The sequence below is a fragment of the Channa argus genome, chromosome 16 (genome assembly GCF_033026475.1).
Source record: "Channa argus isolate prfri chromosome 16, Channa argus male v1.0, whole genome shotgun sequence".
Taxonomy (NCBI): domain Eukaryota; kingdom Metazoa; phylum Chordata; class Actinopteri; order Anabantiformes; family Channidae; genus Channa; species Channa argus.
The window spans coordinates 10,189,349-10,208,259 of NC_090212.1; the positions used below are offsets into that span (position 1 = coordinate 10,189,349).

The 18,911-nt window shown below is 39.7% G+C and overlaps 2 protein-coding genes across 4 annotated transcripts; one reads left to right on the forward strand and one right to left on the reverse strand.

Moving 5' to 3' along the window:
• The first annotated feature begins 5,737 nt into the window (after positions 1 to 5,737).
• On the forward strand, positions 5,738 to 7,002 carry vcpkmt (valosin containing protein lysine (K) methyltransferase). Of its 2 annotated transcripts, XM_067480904.1 has the most exons (5): positions 5,739 to 6,030; positions 6,147 to 6,260; positions 6,380 to 6,452; positions 6,575 to 6,694; positions 6,783 to 7,002. In XM_067480904.1, the coding sequence occupies exons 1-5, from the start codon at positions 5,774 to 5,776 to the stop codon at positions 6,912 to 6,914; spliced, it is 696 nt and encodes a 231-aa protein (XP_067337005.1). In that variant the 5' UTR covers positions 5,739 to 5,773; the 3' UTR covers positions 6,915 to 7,002. The 2 variants fall into 2 exon arrangements, with proteins under 2 accessions (XP_067337006.1, XP_067337005.1); XM_067480905.1 differs by lacking the exon at positions 6,380 to 6,452 and having other exon boundaries at positions 5,738 to 6,030; positions 6,147 to 6,249.
• An 8,924-nt stretch (positions 7,003 to 15,926) lies between these two features.
• On the reverse strand, positions 15,927 to 18,507 carry arf6b (ADP-ribosylation factor 6b). Of its 2 annotated transcripts, XM_067480334.1 has the most exons (3): positions 18,371 to 18,507; positions 18,061 to 18,101; positions 15,927 to 17,464 (listed from the first exon to the last, which is right to left on the reverse strand). In XM_067480334.1, the coding sequence occupies exon 3, from the start codon at positions 17,432 to 17,434 to the stop codon at positions 16,907 to 16,909; it is 528 nt and encodes a 175-aa protein (XP_067336435.1). In that variant the 5' UTR covers positions 17,435 to 17,464; positions 18,061 to 18,101; positions 18,371 to 18,507; the 3' UTR covers positions 15,927 to 16,906. The 2 variants fall into 2 exon arrangements, with proteins under 2 accessions (XP_067336435.1, XP_067336436.1); XM_067480335.1 differs by lacking the exon at positions 18,061 to 18,101 and having other exon boundaries at positions 18,371 to 18,481.
• Positions 18,508 to 18,911: the final 404 nt, after the last annotated feature.

Genomic DNA, 18,911 nt, shown 5'->3' on the forward strand with positions numbered 1-18,911 from the left:
CACTCCTTCAAGCTTCATTTGGATGAAGAAGCCTCTTGTTGTGCTAAAGCTGGTACGCATTGGTAAACCATAGTTCTCACCCATCTTGTTCACCCGCCCTGTGCAACCCAACAGCATTAAAAAAGCATTTTCTTTTATGTTCCTTAAAAATTGTTAGTGATATTTATTCAAGAGCAACAATAAACACCAGCGATGTCGTCCACTATCTCAGTGTAAGCTCTACGGGCAATGTCAAGGAACTCATTGATGTTAGGGCGCACGGCATAACACTTCTGGGTTCGCATGTTTAGACTCCCCTTCAGATAGGTGGTGTCATCATTAATTACTGTCCTGATCTGGTCCAGAATCATGACAAACCTAAGAGGGCACAAATATGCAATGGAACAAGTGTGTAGACATTATACAATAGTAAATTTACTGTTGTAGTCACACAGCTGTAGTACCTTCTGTCTTCCAGTGAGGTACTATATGCCTTGAGCAGTGAAGTATTGCAGTTCTTCAGCACCATCTATTGTAATATTTGAAAGATTTTCAATTTTAGATAAGTAACAATTGGTGCATTGTATTTTTTTAGAACACTTACCCCTAAGTGTAGAAAGATTTTGAAGTTTGGGAGAAGCCACAAACCTGTAACCTTGGCACCAAATCCAATGTATGTTTCAGTTGAATGATGTGTGTAATTTTTGCTTCGGCAACTTGAACCTGTACAAATAAACAATGTGTTAAAAAGTGGTAAAAATCACTTATCTGGCACTTATTTACAGCTAAACATGAAAATTCACTTCACGTCAAGACACTGAAATTAAATAGTCTTATAAAACCATGTACTATACGCACTGTTTCTTGCTTTGGGACTTGGACAAGACGAGAGAGCAGCTGGTCAATGTCAAGGAAATTACCTATGGCTACAGAGTACAAAACAATACATATTCAAATACATTGTCATGCTCTGATGATCAATTTGCCTAATATTAAATGTTTTGTTAAAAATGTGACCATTCTTCAGGCCAAAGAAGAGCTCCTCATCCTGCAGCAGCTCTTCTATGGTGTCTAAGCGTATGTTGATGGTGTCCACGTCAAGCAGGGGCTCGAGAATATTGGAGCGCAACCTTCTAGCACCACCAGGTGTTTTTGTGTGGTTAAGTAACCCTAAAAGAGTATTTTTACTCCTATTCGAAGGAAAGCAAAGACAAAGGCAGGCTGAATACACCTATTATACAAGCAGAAAACAAAAAGATGATGCTTTCAGTTTTGCTATTCTTTCCAGCTTACCTGTGGTCTCTATTGTTCACTACCAACTCCAAGTTAGTGGCAGTAGCTGAGTCAATCATAACGGTCTCTTCACTCCCTTTAAAAATCACTTTAAGAGACTTGGCAGCATAGACAGAGTTCTGGATGAATTCTAAGTATTTCAGCAAAGCAGCTGCAGTTGCTAGACAGTAATATCTGAAGAAATCAGGCCATTTTCAAATCAGGATTACAAAACAATACAGTACAGTGCTAAAGTATACCTCCTAACATTATTGTACTCAGTGGCATACTTAGCTTGCACTTCCATGAGAACAGTGGCAAATTCTGGAGCACACAGCTGTTGAATGTACTCGAGTCCTTTCCTCTCATTAAAGTACTTCCTTTGGATTGCAGTAAAAGCTACACCCTAACAAAAAGAATAAAACATGTAAATAAAACATCACAATAACAGTTAAGAAACGATACAAGATCTCAATACATAGGATGCACTCCACCCAGATAAAGGAAATTCTAATCAAGAAAAGAATGGTGTTTTACTCAGAACACCAACACAGGTACCGGGAAGTTCTCAGTGATGAGGTTGAATAGTTTTGTCCCTTTCCCCTTCTCAGTTGATGTGTCTGGCATCAGTATTTCCAGTGGTATCAAGATGTGAATCTTGGTTATGACCTTCAATACAGTGATGTATGACTGAAATATTTGCTTTAGAGTCTCTTCTCTGAGAGTGAAGTGACTCAGTAAGATCAATGGGTTACCTTGGCATAAGTCCCAGTGTCTGCAAACTGTGAGAGTATTAGTTCTGGGCATTTCAAGTTGAGACTAGCCATGCCAATCTCTCCCCTGGCCAAACCACGTCCTTCAACTACTGCCACAATTACAGAACCACCTGATGTCGTATTCACAGAGGAGGAACTTGTTGCTACAAAAAAAAAAAAAAAAATCTGAATAAGAATCTGAGCCTTATCTATTTTCACCCCTTACATAACATAGTATTTATCCAAGTTTGTAGTGCCAGTTGAGTGGGGTGTTTGCCTGTGGCCACAGCAGATCCTGGAGTTTTTTTGAGTCCCAATGGTCCTGCATGGGTGCGGAAGGAAGAGCTGTTTGAAGCTGATGCGAGTGATACATTTGTCCTGCCTAGCCTGAGGCCATGGTGGAAATGACCTATATAGACACAAAACATTAGAAGATGATTTTTTGCCATTTAATATTTTGCAGTGCCTTGTTGGGATAGAAGGATTGTATAGTTACAGGTGTGTACCCGTTACCATATGATCCCCTATCAAAACTCAGACATTTGATCATTTAATACTAGTAATCATATTGTATTGTCTCTAACGTTCCCACATCCAGGAGATGCTATGCTAGTTTAACTAGCTAAGTTAAAATTTATCTGTTATCTCTAACATTACCTGAAGGTATTCGGGAAAATGCAGGACCATGGCTGGAGCTGGTACTGCTTTCATTTAAACTTTTTCGGGATGACTCTGAGGAAGATGATGCGGGATCGTATGAGGTCGTTTCGTTCAGATTCAGTCCACTGAGGACACCTCCCTGGTTTTTCCACATTCTGTGGTCACGCCGCTGGCCGTTACCTCCTCTGTGCTGCTTCGAAACATTTAAAAACCTCACAAAGGCAGGTTAATAGACGTATATTACGACACTAATTTGTCAAACTGTAAAATTCACTGAACATGGCCATCAAAAAGAATCTTCTGTGAAATGCAACAGTGCCCCGCAGCAAGCCAACTTAAACAGCAAACTGTAGGTCAGGTTTGCGCGCGGTCATAGCACGTGTTTCTTGCGTCAGCAGCTAACATCTGCGCATGTCACTAAAAAAATTGCCTAACATAATCAATTTCGATAGAAAGCTTGATACTCAAATTTAAATATTGTATTTGTTGAGTACTACTACTACTACTAATAATAATAAATCTGAACGAATGTTAATGTATGTGTGGCAGGTAAGACACTAGGTCTGTAGGGGGCTCAATGAGAGAAACCTTGGCAATAGGTAAGACAAATAACCAAATGACAAAAAATTTTGAAATCTACTCTTTTTATTAGCTACATCATTTTAAAAGGAGATTAAAAATGAATTTTAAGAGTATAAAAGCAAGACTAATGAGAATGGTCATTTATTAAAAGAAAATCTATGAGCTGCTAATACTGTGAGATAATAATGGGGAAGACCCTGTAAAACACAGGAAGAATGTGTTTTGTAATAATTTTGAAATAATTAACTGTGTTTTAAGGGGTTGGGCAGATGAGGGGACAGGCAGTTTGGGTGGTAACTCAAGTATCTAATATAAACCTTAAGACATCAGAGAGCTACTTAATCTATACATCCAATTCCACTTCCAAGGGCTCGAAAAACAGACAACAAGGGTCTCAGGAAAATCGGAGGCAGACAGGAGCTTTCAGGGAAAACGGGTCAAAGGTGCAGGCAGTAGTGATGTGTCATGCGCAAAAGATGCTGCTCTGAGAGCCGGTGCTTTGTAGCGAATCAGAAGATTCTCACTCGATGCGAGCCAGTTTTATTTCCTTTCGCTGCTTACCTCAGTGCTCAGTTCAAGGCAGAAATTTGTTTTGACTGGTCAGCAATGGCATCGCGGCCAATAAGATGTGAGGATATGGGATCATACCATTATGTAAAAACATAAGATGCAGCGCTCCACTGCATCTTAACTGTTTGTCAGGTAGCGGTGAGGAGAGTGTGTGAGTTTTCGTACTTGAAACTATGAGTGACACCCAAAAGAGAAGCAGCATCTGGCTCCAGTTTAAACACAATGGAAACAATAAAGCAGAGTGCGTTCACTGCAAGATGAATATTACTTTAAGAGCAGGTTCCACCACAAATCTGCATAGACACATGAGCACTGTCCATCCTACAGTGCAGTTAGAGGAGAGAGGGCAAGCTAGCGCACTGTCTACAGATCCTGGTGTGTCTCATCCCCCAAAAACGGCAACTGTAGCAGCATCTACTGGTTTCCCCAGACTTGCACATATTACCTTTCCTACTGCAACTCAAAGCAAAGTAAGCCAGTTTATACCCAAAGTGATGACCCCATCCAAACAGCACAGCATTGATGAAGAGTTGGCTAAAATGATAGCTACTGATTTCCAACCCGTTTCCTTTGTGGAGGACAGAGGTTTAAAAAGTTTTGTCAAAACAGTCCATCCAAGTTGAGGCATCTGACTTTTTTGAATGCCAACCTTCACTGAGGACATTAATACTGTTTGCTTGAGTTTGGTTCTAGTTATGTTCTGTGGATTTATTTGCTGTTTTGTTGTTAATTTCTGCAATAAAATGTTTGATTAAAATATTAAACAAAAAATGGTTTTGTAACAGAATAAATGCACAAAATTAAGCAATTATAAGGATTCTCATAAAAACACTGCACATGAAAGGGTTTTAAACAAAGAGACCATTAATTTTTGCAAAGTTATGGTAAAATCAAGGCTTACAAAAAAAACTTAAATTAAGAGCCGTTCAGGAGTCGAAAGAGCCGGCTCTTCTTTGGGAGCTGAGTCAAACGAGCTCTCCGAAAAGAGCCGAACTTCCCATCACTAGCAGGCAGCAGTGATGACCAGAAACAGAAAAACGCGTCGAGCGACTCAAAATATTTACACTTCCGTAATTGATTTGAAGACTGTGTCAACGTGACCATGTCACGTGGTTGTCTCGTAATAATTCCAGGAAACGTTTCAAATTTGGGTGGCTTACCGCTAGGGGGCGACCCCCAAGCTCAATTTTTCACGGGACATAAACAGCAACTGATGCTGAGTCAGATAACGCTTGTACTACAAGCGTATCCAAACAAGTTCAGGCTGATCCCTAGTCAGTGGTAATGGTTGTCTGCAGCTCACCAGATGAGGTGTAGTTAAGGGACCGAAAATAAGCACAGAACAGAAGGCGGTGTAGAGGGACTAAAAATAAAAATAGGACAAGGGGCCGGGAGACCGTGACAAAACTCTCTCCCTTAGCTCAGAATGTTTGTTTATTTTCATTTAAGGTATTAATTATTTTGTGGCATGACACAAAAAATGTACGCAATAAAAGAATCCAAATCCACCCAACCAGTTAAGGCACAATTTTGACAGGTTTATCCAGCTGTAATTAGTAGCTTTATTCATGATTAATGAATCATTCACTGTTGATGGCTGTATTTGTTGCCTGTGACAGATTTTGAGGTTATGACTTCGTTGGTTAAATTACCTGTAGCACCTATAGCGGATTCACGACTGTTGAACTGGCCTCATGTGTTCATTATTTTAAAAATAAAATGCATTTTTTATGTCTCAAAGGATTTAATATAACTTGTGTTAGAAAAATTACTACCACACATGGTATTTTATACCATTTGGATTTCAAAAATGTTGGTCGTAAATTGTTTATGTATAAAATTTGGTTTGTCTGGAGGATGCTTCTGTACTACCAATGATTTGTGGAGGAAGATTTGTTTTTATTTTGGAAAAATTCGAGACCGGAAGCTATCTTCTTCTTCCTGACGCGGCCAACATGGCGTCTGATAGAGATGAGTGTAAATACTTTGTGCGAGAAATTGAGAAAAATGACGGTGGCGTTATCAAAGTAAAACAGTGCTACCTTGGAGATGTTGGATTTGTGGTTTGGGATGCAGCTATCGTTCTTGCAAAATATTTAGAGACGCAACAATTTTATGATATGTCGTCTGGAGTGAACGTCTGGGCAGGAAAGAGAGTGGTGGAGTTAGGAGCCGGGACCGGAGTAGTTGGACTGATGGCAGCAACTCTAGGGTGAGATGACCAAAATGTTCGAGTTGCTTGTGTTCCTTTGCTTTGTAGGTAATAACTTCACATTGATTTAAATGAATAAAACGATAGCTCTCATTACTGTGTAATATTTCCCACAGAGCCCAAGTTACTGTGACAGACCTGGAGGATCTGCAGAGCCTCCTGAGAGTGAACATCCAGCAAAATCAAGCACTTATAAGCAGTGGATCTATTACTCCCAAGGTACTGAAATGGTTTGTAAATATATTTCTTATTTTATTGTTGAACAGATATGAACAATAATTAGGTTGCACAATCAGCATGTAGCACAACACATATAAATGTTACTACTTTATTTTTCATCTTCTTGAAGGGGTGAAGATGTGTCTGAGGTTTTACCTCCCCCACATTTTGTTCTTTTGGCAGACTGCATCTATTATGAGCAGGTATTTTACTGCAGATATCTACTATAGAATTATACCTGTTTACAATATCATTGTCACTGCAAAACAACAGAACAAGTCGGTCTTTCATTGTGGATTATAACTTATAATTTATTTCCTTACAGTCAATAGTTCCACTGGTGGAGACCTTAAAGCTGCTCTCTGGACAAGACACCTGCATTATTTGTTGCTATGAGCAGCGCACTGAGGGCGTCAACCCAAAAGTGGAAAGGCAGTTTTTGGAGGTTAGAATCTAACCATGTATTTTATTCATGTTACCAAATTTAGATTATCTGCCACATGCTCACGATGATCTATTGTTTTATCTTTTAGTTGCTGCAGAAAAACTTCAATTGTGAGGAGATTACTTCAGATAAACAAGACCCAGAGTTTAGCAGTCCGGACATCCACATCCTGCACATAAAAAAAAAAAGGCTGAGTTTCTGTGAATATCAGATAATTTGATAGTGAAAAAGACATTCTGAATCCCTTTACTTTTGTGTGTATAGTATTCAGTGTTTTTAAACAGAATAAAAAGAAAACTATGTGTTTTGATATGCTTCCACAGAAGTGAGTACTGATTGCTATAAGTTCCTATGAGAGGGTGTTTGACTGTAACAGAATTTCTAGTAATTGTGAATGAGGTATAAGTACACTGTAAAGAGTAAAATATTGGCAGCAGAGATGCCAGTGTTTTACTGGTATACTGTATACTTCTACTGTAATTTATTTTGCAGTATGTGTTGTATTTCAGATTATAGTGCATGATAATAGAATAACTGATTTACGGTAATTTCACAGTATATGCCAGCTGCTTGGTTAGTTACAGCACCTAAAACGCTTTGCTTTTACACTTAATTCCTAAAAATCCCAAAAAATTTTAAAAATGAGAATACATATTCAGTAAACAACTGTTTGCACTTCTTAAAGTGGAAGTTTAATCCCAGCTGTCCTCTTAGCTGGTCAATTAGCTCAGTGATCTTGGACTAAACAAAAGCTTGTGCAAATGGATCCTGAACTTTCTAATAAAGGGGCCATCATTAGGTGAGAGCTGGGGACATCTTTTCCACTACCCACAAAAGTACTACAGTCCTGTTGGCCCTGTTTAACTGCTCAAACACCACTGGAAAATTAGCAGGTGCAAGCTAGAAATTGCAATCTCTGGCTGCATCATGATCTGTTATGGAAGAAACTCCAAGCAGGACCGGAAATCCCTGCAATGAAAATCAAAATGGCCTTTCATGTCACCAATTCTAAACTGCTGTTCGTGTAGCACACAACAAAAGCTAGAAAAAAAAATCAACTATCCAAAACACCCGGGCAGATTTTTTGGGTGAAGACAGAAATGTCTCTACAAATGTTTGATCTTACTAATTTACATGATCTTTGGTGTGAAGTGGCTGAGATTTTTAGAGGCACGGGGTCAAGCTGTTAGTCTCAAATAAAAACCTTGACGTGCAATTAATAGAAACACATTTATTTAAATTACTTCTCTGGAACCTCAAAGACCAACAATAATTTTGATACTTTTTGCTACTTAAAGCCACAGTCATTGTGTCTGTTACTTCAAACTAATGATTATAACTACGTTCACACTGCATTCAGATTACAAAATAATAATTTTCAAGAACAGAAATGGTAAATTAAAAAAACAAATATTTAAATGAAAAGAAATACAGAGGAAATGTAAAGGAATAAACTTTAGGCAATTCGGGGTAACACTGACATGAAGTTCCTATCTAGCTATCCAGAGTGGATGATAGCAGCTTGTGTAGTTACTGTGGCTAATTGTCAATAGTTCACACAGTCAGTCGTCCAACTAAGTATTGTGTGCAATGAAAAAAAAAGTGTCGAAAGTTTAAAAGCTGCTTTTTAATGCCTGGGAAATAAAGGAAGAACAGGTATTGAAATATGGTAGATGGGGATAAGAGTAAAACGAAAGGGACACCTTTTAAGGTGAACCACAGGGACACTAGAGATCCTTGACCCTAATCTTTGTTAGAATGTGTGTTAAATTGCTTACCCAATGGGTTCAATTAGCCGGTTATGCAGCTAGCTGAGTGTGCACTTTGGGGCTATGTAGTCAGTGTGTTGTATAAATTACATTTGCTGTATTGTTGTGGGAGTTCCAAATTATGGAGCGGATGGATATTATTTGTGTTCTGTAATTTATTAATAATAAGAACAGCATAGTGTTTTCTGATAACATAGGGGAAATGAGTGTGTAGTTTTTAACCTACTGTTATTGACTGGGGCCTTTTCAAAGTTCAGACAGATGTGTACGTCTGGAGCCCAGGAAACTTGACAGTATTAAATTACAGTGTGTTAAATTACACTGGTCTATTTGTTATTGGTAAATCAACTATTCCGTAACTGTTCATTTACATGTAAGGATGGGCATTTAACAATATTTTACAATTATTTTTGAAAAACAGACAGTTGTAAATCCATGCTAAATTTACAGCAATTTCTGCAGCATATTCAGACTTTGCACATTTAGAACACTAGAGGGCAATATGCGAGTATTTTGTAAGCGTGTAGTTTGTGCAGTACAACTGCAATGATATGTTTTCAGTGAGTGTATATATGGTGTTGTGAAAACAATTTCGACAATACAACTAATAAAACAATTTATTGTGACTAAAACTTTACAATCATATAACTTAATTTCTTTTTAAAATAGGAGAAACAAAAGGCCATCTTTAACTCCCAACGTGAGGGGAAATTCTACCCAGGCCTCAGATTAGCAGGAAGATTATGGCTCTTTATCAAGCATAAGCCCTGAGGTACGCCCCATACTCCCACAGGCATGCAGGGGCCCCTCATCATGCTTTCTGTTTACACAGTAGTGCTGACGTGCAATCAGCGGCATGGCCTCCAGTGCTCAGACTAAATAAAATGTTTATGTTGAATCTGATGTTATGGGGGTAACATGTCCAAGTAAAAACTCTATGTTCTTTATAGAGGAACACAATGGAAACTTTGATCATCATTATTATCATGCATATCCTTTTGGTTCTCAATAGGAATCCAAGAGTACAATGCTAACCTGCTTTCCTGAAATCAGCTGATACAGCACAGGAACATTACGGGAACATCTGTGGTGGTATAGTGTCACAGACCCATAAATATTCCTGAGTTATTTTTTTTAGATTTTTGTTTGCTTGCTTGTTTGTATGTGCAAGTATCTTTATAATCCAATTTCAGCAGAGGCTTCACACTGTGTATAGATGTAAGTATAGATCAGTCAGATACAATGTCAGAAATTCTAAAAAATGTTTTCTCTTCTGAAATTGCATTAATTTATTATTAACCCACGTCTCAATAGTGATTGTGCAATGATTTAAACAGAGAAAGAAAGAAGTGTGGTTTGGTTGGTTTGACAAGCTGACCCTTAATTTCTATAGGCTGATGATAATGCTTATCATAGGAGAGATAGATTGAGATTTATTGCCATTTTTTCTCAAATACTATAAACAACTAGAGCAGAGGCGGCTGTAGCTCAGTTGGTAGAGCAGTTGTCCATGGACAACAGGGTCAGTGGTTTAATCCCCGGTCCCGGCTATATGTCGAAGTGTCTCTGGGCAAGACACTGAATCTCCAACAGCCCATTCCCATCCCCAGCTGTACAGTGCCAGTCCAAGCCCGGTAGAAATTGGGGAGGGTTGCGTCAGGAAGGGCATCCGACGAAAAAACTGTAGGAAATCAACATGCGAACAATGATCCGCTGTGGCGACCCTGAACTCACGGGATAAGCCGAAAGCACAAAAAAAAAAAAAAAAAAAAAGTATAAACAACTGGAGTAGCTCATTTAAGGTAATAGCCCCCTTTGGCCCACATCAGTCCTTCCACTTCTGCCTGGGGCAGCTGGATGGTTAGGTTGAGCCAACCACTGAGGTCTTCTTTGACTTCGAACATAATATGTTCAGTTAATTAATTTGACTTACAGCTGGTATTAAGTCCGTGACCCCAGTTGTGATGGGGACAGGACCCACAGGGGTTATTGAGAGGATTAGAGCGGAGCTCCTCTGTTCTGTTTCTACATTTCGTCCCCCTGCCCATAGCTCTCCCAGTCAAATCATTTAGAATCTATTTTCCAGTCTCTCTGGTGCTCTTTCTTTAAATGTTAACTGCAAAATTAAAATAATGTAGTCACAGTATTTTTGTGGTTGGCTAATTAGGCTAGCACTACAGGGGAATACAGGGAGGTTCACAGTAAATGAGGACAGCCCACAATGAAGCAGTGGTGCCACTGCACCACTGTTATCACACGCATTACGGTTTGTTCTGCTGACACTAAACATCCATTACTAAACATGCCATGCACATGCTGCATGCAGTAAGACAGAATGGGGGTATTTTCTGCCAACAGATGGAGCTATTAGTGGAAAAAAAACGTAATGTTGTGGAACACCTGCAGAAGGAATAACGTGCCTCCATAAATAACTGAATAATTACCTAAGGTTCACTACTGAAACACTGGCTGTCCTTTCATAATAATATGATGAAGGAATTGGTTGTCTTTATGTGTGATTATGAGATTTATTTGGAATTGAAACCCCAGGCCAGTCCTCCCTTTCTAAATATAAAACATTTTGAAAAGCACATGCATCCCTGTTTTTTTACAGTAAGATAACACAAGGGAAGCAGTGCAGCACCCCTCCAAACCAGATGGGTGGAGGAGAGTCTGACTCCCGCAGCCTGTGTGGTGTGCGCCGCTCTGCTGCATCACAGCCGAGTGACACAGAGGATCCTTTGTGTCACCAACATCATGCTGCCTGGAGCCAAGAGACACTGTTCCAGAAAGGAAGACTCATTTTCTCACTAACTATTAGGGAGTGGCTCAAGAATAGACATCAAACTGGGCTGATTAAAAATAGAAGAGGGGCTGCAAAATGTGTGACTCCTCTGATTTTTCTTACACACACACACAGACACACATACATACACACACACACTTCTACCCTTACAGGATAAACTGAGTTTACTGAACTTTAACTCCTCAAAAACACACGGGACATAGTTCCAATCCAAAACAAAGCATGTAACTAGTTTTTTTTCTCTCTGCCACCATCTTAAATAAGACGTAATGAGGATGCTAATCATTTGTGGCACTCTTGTACAGTGGTTTTGAAAACAAGAGTCAGCATAAGCCTGGCAGGACAACTAGCTTTTATAGAAACACAATGCTGACTCCACCCTACCCACTTACCACCTCCTGCACAAAAGCAGAAGGAGGGCGGGGGTGCTGTTAAGACAGCTGTGCTGCAATTGACAAGGGACACAGAACCAGTACTGTGGGAATATTGGGGACACTGGCCCCTTCTTCCATTCCAGTTAATACAATAATATCAACACTATGACATGTCTGAGAGTGTCTGTATCTGGAGCTTGTACTGAAGCTTTTAAAATGAAATTAGAAAATGTGACAGATTATAATACATATATATAGCCAGAGTGAGCGTCAACGAGGGTTTGACTCATCATAAAGTCAGAAATAATGTAAGATAATAGTACATCGACCCATTTCTTGAATTAACACAGGCATTTGTCATTATCAGGAGTGTGGCAGCCCAACACCAAAGGGGAGAAAAGGGGAGGTGAGAAGCATGTGCGTGTATGTAGTTTTTCCCTGAGTCATTACCTATCAGTAGTCCGAATATGGGCTCTGTGTGTGTGTGAACAGCAGCAGTGCCTAACTTGCCATAGACCTGAGATTTCCTCACAGGCCCAAAGTGTTGTATAATCCAAAGGAACTGTCACTCGAAACACTGACTCTTCTGTAATTACAGCAATCTCGTCAGACACACAGACGTAGTCAGTCATGGAGTGTGACAGCGTGGTGGCAAGCTGCTGAGGAAAGACTTTGAGGTTGGATCATGTGGATCTTCATTATTCTGTCAGTCAGTGAGTGGCAGCTGTGAGTGAATCCATGTGGCTGGTAGATACTGTACTGCTGCTGACTCTTGTCTACAATACTGGTCACTTTGATGTTAAAATCACACTTCTGTGCTTCTGTAAATGTGTAAGAGGTTATGTAAAGCCAAATTACAGATACCACATGTCAGAAGTTAGTGCTCTGGACATTGTAAAATTAAGTTCTGGCCATAAAATGATTTAATTTTTTTCTTCAGAAGCAGATGCCCTTAGAATTTTGTTCCTGTGAGACCACATGCTGCAGCACCATCCATTATACCCCTTTTTCCCATATTGTAGCATTGCTTACATCTGAAAATAAGACAGTTAACATTCAGCTATGAACCTCTTTACTCCCTGCATGGTGCAGCTGGAAAAACACAGCATATGTGTTCGGTGACAAACTGGTTTCACACTTTCACACAGCTGTGTTAGACATCTGCAATCCTCAAGACAAAATGTTTCAGTTTTCAGGTTTTTGCATAATGGAATATAAACTGAAGCCCTTAGGCTTCAAAATGTAATGAGACTTAGATCAAAGTTCAAAAACAAACATGACTTTAGGGCAACAAAACAACATAACTAGGGGTGAAAATTATGTATTTAATGCATGTGTGAATACTGCATTCTTCCATTCAAAATGTCTTATGCAATTTGAGGACTTACAATAACTATTTTCTTGTTCTCTAAATTTTTAATTTTAAGCCGGTAAGTAACCTTCGGTTGCAGATATGAATGGAATGTATTTTGGACCAATGCCCAGAATCCACCTAGGACTCCACAGCCTAACATTTTTAACCTTATGCAGCTGGCTTACACCACAACATAGTCCTTATTAAAACCACAACGCTTTTAAAATGGTTCATGAATAAAACTTGCTCTGAAACACTTGCAGTCAAAACAAACTCCAGTCAAGCACACATAAAAAGTGTAGACAGCAGAAAATGCATCTACAGGCAACCAGGAGTTTGCATTTACAATGGCACTGTAGAACGGTAACCTCAGCAGGAAACCCGAAACAACTTTTTGCTACTTCCGGCCCTGTTTTAAACCAAGCTCTTTGAGTTCATTATTAACAGCTCACACAAGAAGGGCAGAGAGAGAGAGGTTTCGTAACCCGAGAGTCAGTATAGCGTCCTTGATGATAAGCAGCCACTGAATCAAGCTGTGTGAACTATGGGTTTGAGTAGGTGTTTCTTCTTTCCATTTGACAGATGAATAAACCTCTTTAATAATGGTGTTCGCTTTTGTGCACAACTATATCTGCACCAACACGCATCACAAATCTTACAATGATTATCCAGCTGGGTGTGGCTGGTGAACTGTAGGCCAACATTAAGCCGGCAAGGACTACATTCACAACCCACAGACAGAAATGAATGTTATCCCACAGCCACCTGCACAAATGATACTTTGTAGCTGAAGTCAAGAGGAAGTGAAGACAAGTGTGGAAGACAAACCCCACCCCTGTTTAGCAAAACATAATTCAGGTTGGTAGGCATGCAGCTGTAATACCACTCACCACAGTTACTTGTGAGCTGCTTAAAGTGTCGTTGACCAATAAAGAGTGAGTGGTGATTCAGACAAAGAGAAAACTACAGTGTGTTCCAGCATTACAGAACGTAGCTCACAGGTCTCTTTCGACTTCTTACCCCCTTCCTCTTTCCAAGTAAAATAGAGGATATATGCAGTAGACCTAGCCACCTATCTGATATCAAAAAACACTTACAAAGATTCCCTTAGGCTGTCGTCATAGGGACTGTCTCAACAAACATTTGCATTCATGCAAATCGATCATACATAGGCACTAAAAGTATTTAAGCAGTTTGCATTCTATTTTTGTGAACCATTACAGTGGAATATGAGAAATTCATGCTAAATATCATGTCAGCTTTGAGGGAGTCGACAGAAAGGCCCAGTCCCATCTTTACAGTGAAGAGGTCATAAACACTTGCTTACAGCCTCTGTCCTTGGCCCAGGGGCCATAGTGTTACCATTAAAGATGTGAGGATCATATGGTTGTAATGAAGTGGTGAGAACCAAAGTGGCCATTGCAGCCCAATTAAAGTGCCATCAGCATCTAATGGAAGCCCTTGACTGCAGCTTGAAATCCTCTATGAAAGTATTCACAATTATCCTCAGAGGCTGGAAGATGTTTTCAACTTGCAGTGTTAGTGATCATTTCAATTAATGCTTCTCTTTTTATTCACTATTTCAAATCCCTGCATGAGATATGTGGGTTGTGTGAAACATCTTCTGTAACCGAATAGTCATATCGGTCTATGTCACCTGACCCGTCTGACGGAAACCTCCGTGGTGTAAAAGAAAACATCTTTTAGCCTCTACGGCAACTTGCTAAGCGCCAGATTTTCCACACAGCAAAGGCCATCATGGCTAAATAGCAAACCGTCTGTGGGTTCAGACACGTGTGTACAGAAGAATGGCATCTGATGCAAGGGAATGCTGCAAATACAAAATGCCCATACTGTATACTTGGGAAAAAAGAAATATGCACCCCATTTTCATAAAGGCAAACACTGCAAACCCTGCCTTCTGAAAAGTTCACATAGTGCAAGTTTCTACATGTGTATGTGTAAAACTGTGGAAAAGACACACTGCCCTTCAGTACAGTGAAAAAAATCCTTGAAAATCTGTGGAATAAAACTAATCTTTTGTAGCCCTATGCACAGTAGTCAGACCATTTGTCGCCATCAATTCCGTCTTTGTCAGGAGTGAAAACACTGTTGTTAATCAGCTTTCATGGAAACTTTCTTTCACATTCTTTCACTGTGACTCAGTGGTGTACCATCTCTAATAGATTAACTAGTGGTGAAATTTCAAAATCTTACCAACTTTTAACCTTTATTTTAATAAAATACCTAACAGGAACATAAAACATGCTCTTTGCAGTCAAATGTGATGACGTTATGCAGACTCAAGCTAGAAGAGAAATGTCTACTCAGCAGCCAAAATTCCAGAAATGTTTACAAGTAGTAAAGAGGATAAAAATACAGTACCCTGAAAAGATCACATTCACATTTGAGAGATTAAATTTACTCTATGTAAATTACCTATACACAGTTTGTTACTATGCTTATTAGTTTCATCAGTGTGGAGAGGGGACATTTGTCTTAAAATAGGAAAACTAAACCAACAGCTTTGCTCCAACTTAACTATGGCTCACAAACCCCCCACCAAAAAGATTTTACAATTCAGCTGTATGTCAGCACTGTCCCTCCAGATTGTAACTATGATTCAGCTCTACTAGTGTTCCAAAAAGACCAGCAATTGGACTTCCTGTTTTGTACATTATCCCACTTACTGGCAGTAGACTGAGGCCATGCAACATCTGAGGGTGGACCCCTTATGAAAGGTCTGCCTAAAGGGACTAAAGTCATGGAGTCTTTTTAAGGTTGAATCTTGAGTTTCACAAAAGAAAGAGTTAATATAAAACTTACAGTATTTTAAATTAAATGTTTTATTTCGCCAAACTGTAAATTGTTCGATCACATGCCTAGTCATACAAATGCCCTTTACTCCTACAAAAAACAAGAGACATACTAGATTTAAAATCACTTTTTTAATAAGACATTACAATGACATTGTTCTGTACATGGTTCCCCCAGTCAAAATTGGGGGTTGAGACACCTTGTGATGCAGCTATTAACATTTCACCAATAAACAGCTCCCTCCGACTGCCCACAGATGTACTGTGATGTAGGATTACTGTACTTTCGTACTCATGCTACAGATATAGGCTATCATATATGGTCTCAATAGTGAGACTAATCAACTGTGGTATCAGATTGAGAGCTCAGAGACAGACTACATAACCCAAAATTAAAAATGCATCCCGACAAGCATGTTTAGGAGTTAGTGGAGGCCTATATGTTGAGTATTCAACCCAGGTAGGTATCAAGACATGATACAAAAGGTCATTCAGTTAACTATATAGCTCACATGAAGGGATTGGGAGAGTCACTTTTTCTCTGGTGTCAAGAGCAATGACACAGAAATGTAAGCATTTCTTTCCTCACCGCAGTCAATACCTTTAAGAAGAAATACTATTCATCACAGTACCATGTTAAAACAAATGTCCAAGTCTTTCCAAGTAGGCTACATGACATGAGTTGTCATCTTAGGAGAAAAAAGTTCCAAGTTCAATGCAATAGAGACAGAAAAATGTCATAACAAGCTGTAGTCCAAGAGTGAAGATAAAAACTTCAGCTTCATTAGAAAAATTATATAAAACAGGAAAAAGAATAGGCAAAGGCGGTGATCTCTGTGGCTTTAACATTAGGACTAATTAATTCAATATTCATCAAGCAAGCCCCCAAAATAAAGCATGTGACATAGGCCTGCTACAGAGTACAAGCAAACTGTAAGCCAGCAAACCCAGTAAAAGATAAATTAACCATGGGGTAAACGTAGTATTAAAAATAAATGGGAAATAATCAACTTTTTCTTAACCATGTTCATTTTCAGAAATTGTTACTTGCAACTTTATTATAGTTTGACCTAAAACAGCCAACACGCAATCATTAAGATTTGTAATTTGAGGTTAGCCATGTCAAGCCTTCATACAGTCCATCACCTGTAGTCGCACAGGAGGGCTGAACATACCAATTCCTATCTCTGATGCGGGTCAATCCGAGCTTCTCTTGGATTTCATGTGGCTTCATTGCATCCGGAAGGTCTTGCTTATTGGCGAATATTAAGATGATGGCATCCCTCATCTCCCGGTCATTAATAATGCGGTGAAGTTCCTGCCTTGCCTCGTCGATGCGATCCCTGTCGGCGCAATCCACCACGAAAATTAACCCTTGGGTGCCTGTGTAATAGTGTCGCCACAAAGGACGAATCTTGTCCTGGCCTCCAACGTCCCAGACGTTGAACTTGACATTTTTGTAGGTGACAGTCTCCACGTTGAAGCCAACTGTCGGGATTGTGGTGACAGATTGTCCGAGTTTCAGTTTGTAAAGTATTGTCGTCTTTCCAGCAGCATCAAGTCCAAGCATCAGTATTCTCATCTCCTTGTTGCCAAAGATCTTTGAGAGCATTTTCCCCATGTTGAACCCTTGTGCATAAATACGGTTTTCCTAACGAGAAAATGTACAATACAGTGATGGTGAGGATTAATCACTTTGACTATGTATTCTGTTGTTTTAAGGCCCCACTTCTGGAAACATTACTCGGTGAAGAGCATATATTAAAGACAAGTCAAAAATGCACGCTGTTAAAATCTAACAAACTGCACTTGGTGACTTTTTAACTAGTAGTCTGTACGTCAGGATCCCGTAAAGTACAGGGACATTTATGCTCAGAGTGTAACAGTGTTTTTAGGGCCTACACACAACATGGCACGGACAGACTAAGAACTTGGCAGCAGTTGTTGCAGGACGTTCATTGTGTTGTCCAAATCAAAGTAAAACAGTGTGATACACACAGGCCGTGGCGATCACAAATACAGAGGCCAAACGCGGTGCATTTAAACAAGGCCTCGAAAAGCCGCGGTGGACCTGAGTTCCTTCTGGTGTTTGTGCCAGGGAGCCCTCTTCACCGGGTGCGCCCTTGTTCTCTTCACCGCTACCGGAGCTTAAAAGCAGCTTCTGCGGCTATTCCATCAAGCGTTTCGCCGGGTAACTTGAACGTGCGGGATAGGGAACTTCTTAAAAATAAATCCCGGATGACTCACCAACACATGTATCCACCCACGAAACTCCACTTCGTGTCCCCCTGAAAAGAGATTTAGGTGGAGGGTCAGATGTGCCAAATTAGCCAGCTATCTCTCATGGCTGCTAACGACAGCTAGCTAGTAAGCTAACACTAGTTAGCTCGTTTGTTGCTTGAAAAGCTAACCGTTAGCGTTAGCCGTGCGCTAACTAGCTGTTAACGTTAGCATTTGCAAACTAATCTTATCTGTATATAAACAAATGCAACAGTGACAAAATAATTGTCTCAAAGCTTGCGGTGCAAACCTGTTAATTGAAATATAAATAAGTTACCTCCTATCTCCCCCTCCTGTCTCGACAAATACACCCAGCTCTCGTCTTTCTCCTTTAACTCGAGCTGGTCGCAGTGCTGCTATACCGGAAAGGTGTGGAGCTGCATTAACCGCCACTTCCTCCCGTCTGCTTCATTCACTTGCTACTGCCTAGGACAGATCTCACTGGAACATGTGCGACTCAGGATAAACAATAAAATAGCCCCATCGAGACGGAATACAGTGCAACATCCTTTTGCATCATGTATTCTGTTGTAGTTCAAATTATACGTTAAAAGCAATGAGCTTTGGAATGTAACATTGTAGTTTACATTTACTCCAAATGCACATATGACGTTAGTATGCTCTGTTTTCTTTAAGCAGGTTATCTGAAATTATCACATTCACAACTATCACATCTGTAAATGTTTACATATCGATGAATATTTATTTTAGATTTAACAATATTCAGCACCTGCCATCTCATTTTCTGAACATGATTAGTGGCTTACATGGAGGAACATCGCCCCCTTGTGGCACGTATCATTTCGTGCCGTTCTCTT

Bases quoted from the DNA above. Each gene is read 5' to 3' on its own strand.
- vcpkmt (XM_067480904.1), top strand. From the start codon at position 5,774: ATGGCGTCTGATAGAGATGAGTGTAAATACTTTGTGCGAGAAATTGAG. The intron at 6,031-6,146 runs GTGAGATGACCA...TATTTCCCACAG, and splicing joins CTGATGGCAGCAACTCTAGG to AGCCCAAGTTACTGTGACAG. The intron at 6,261-6,379 runs GTTTGTAAATAT...ATCTTCTTGAAG, and splicing joins ACTCCCAAGGTACTGAAATG to GGGTGAAGATGTGTCTGAGG.
- arf6b (XM_067480334.1), bottom strand. From the start codon at position 17,434: ATGGGGAAAATGCTCTCAAAGATCTTTGGCAACAAGGAGATGAGAATA.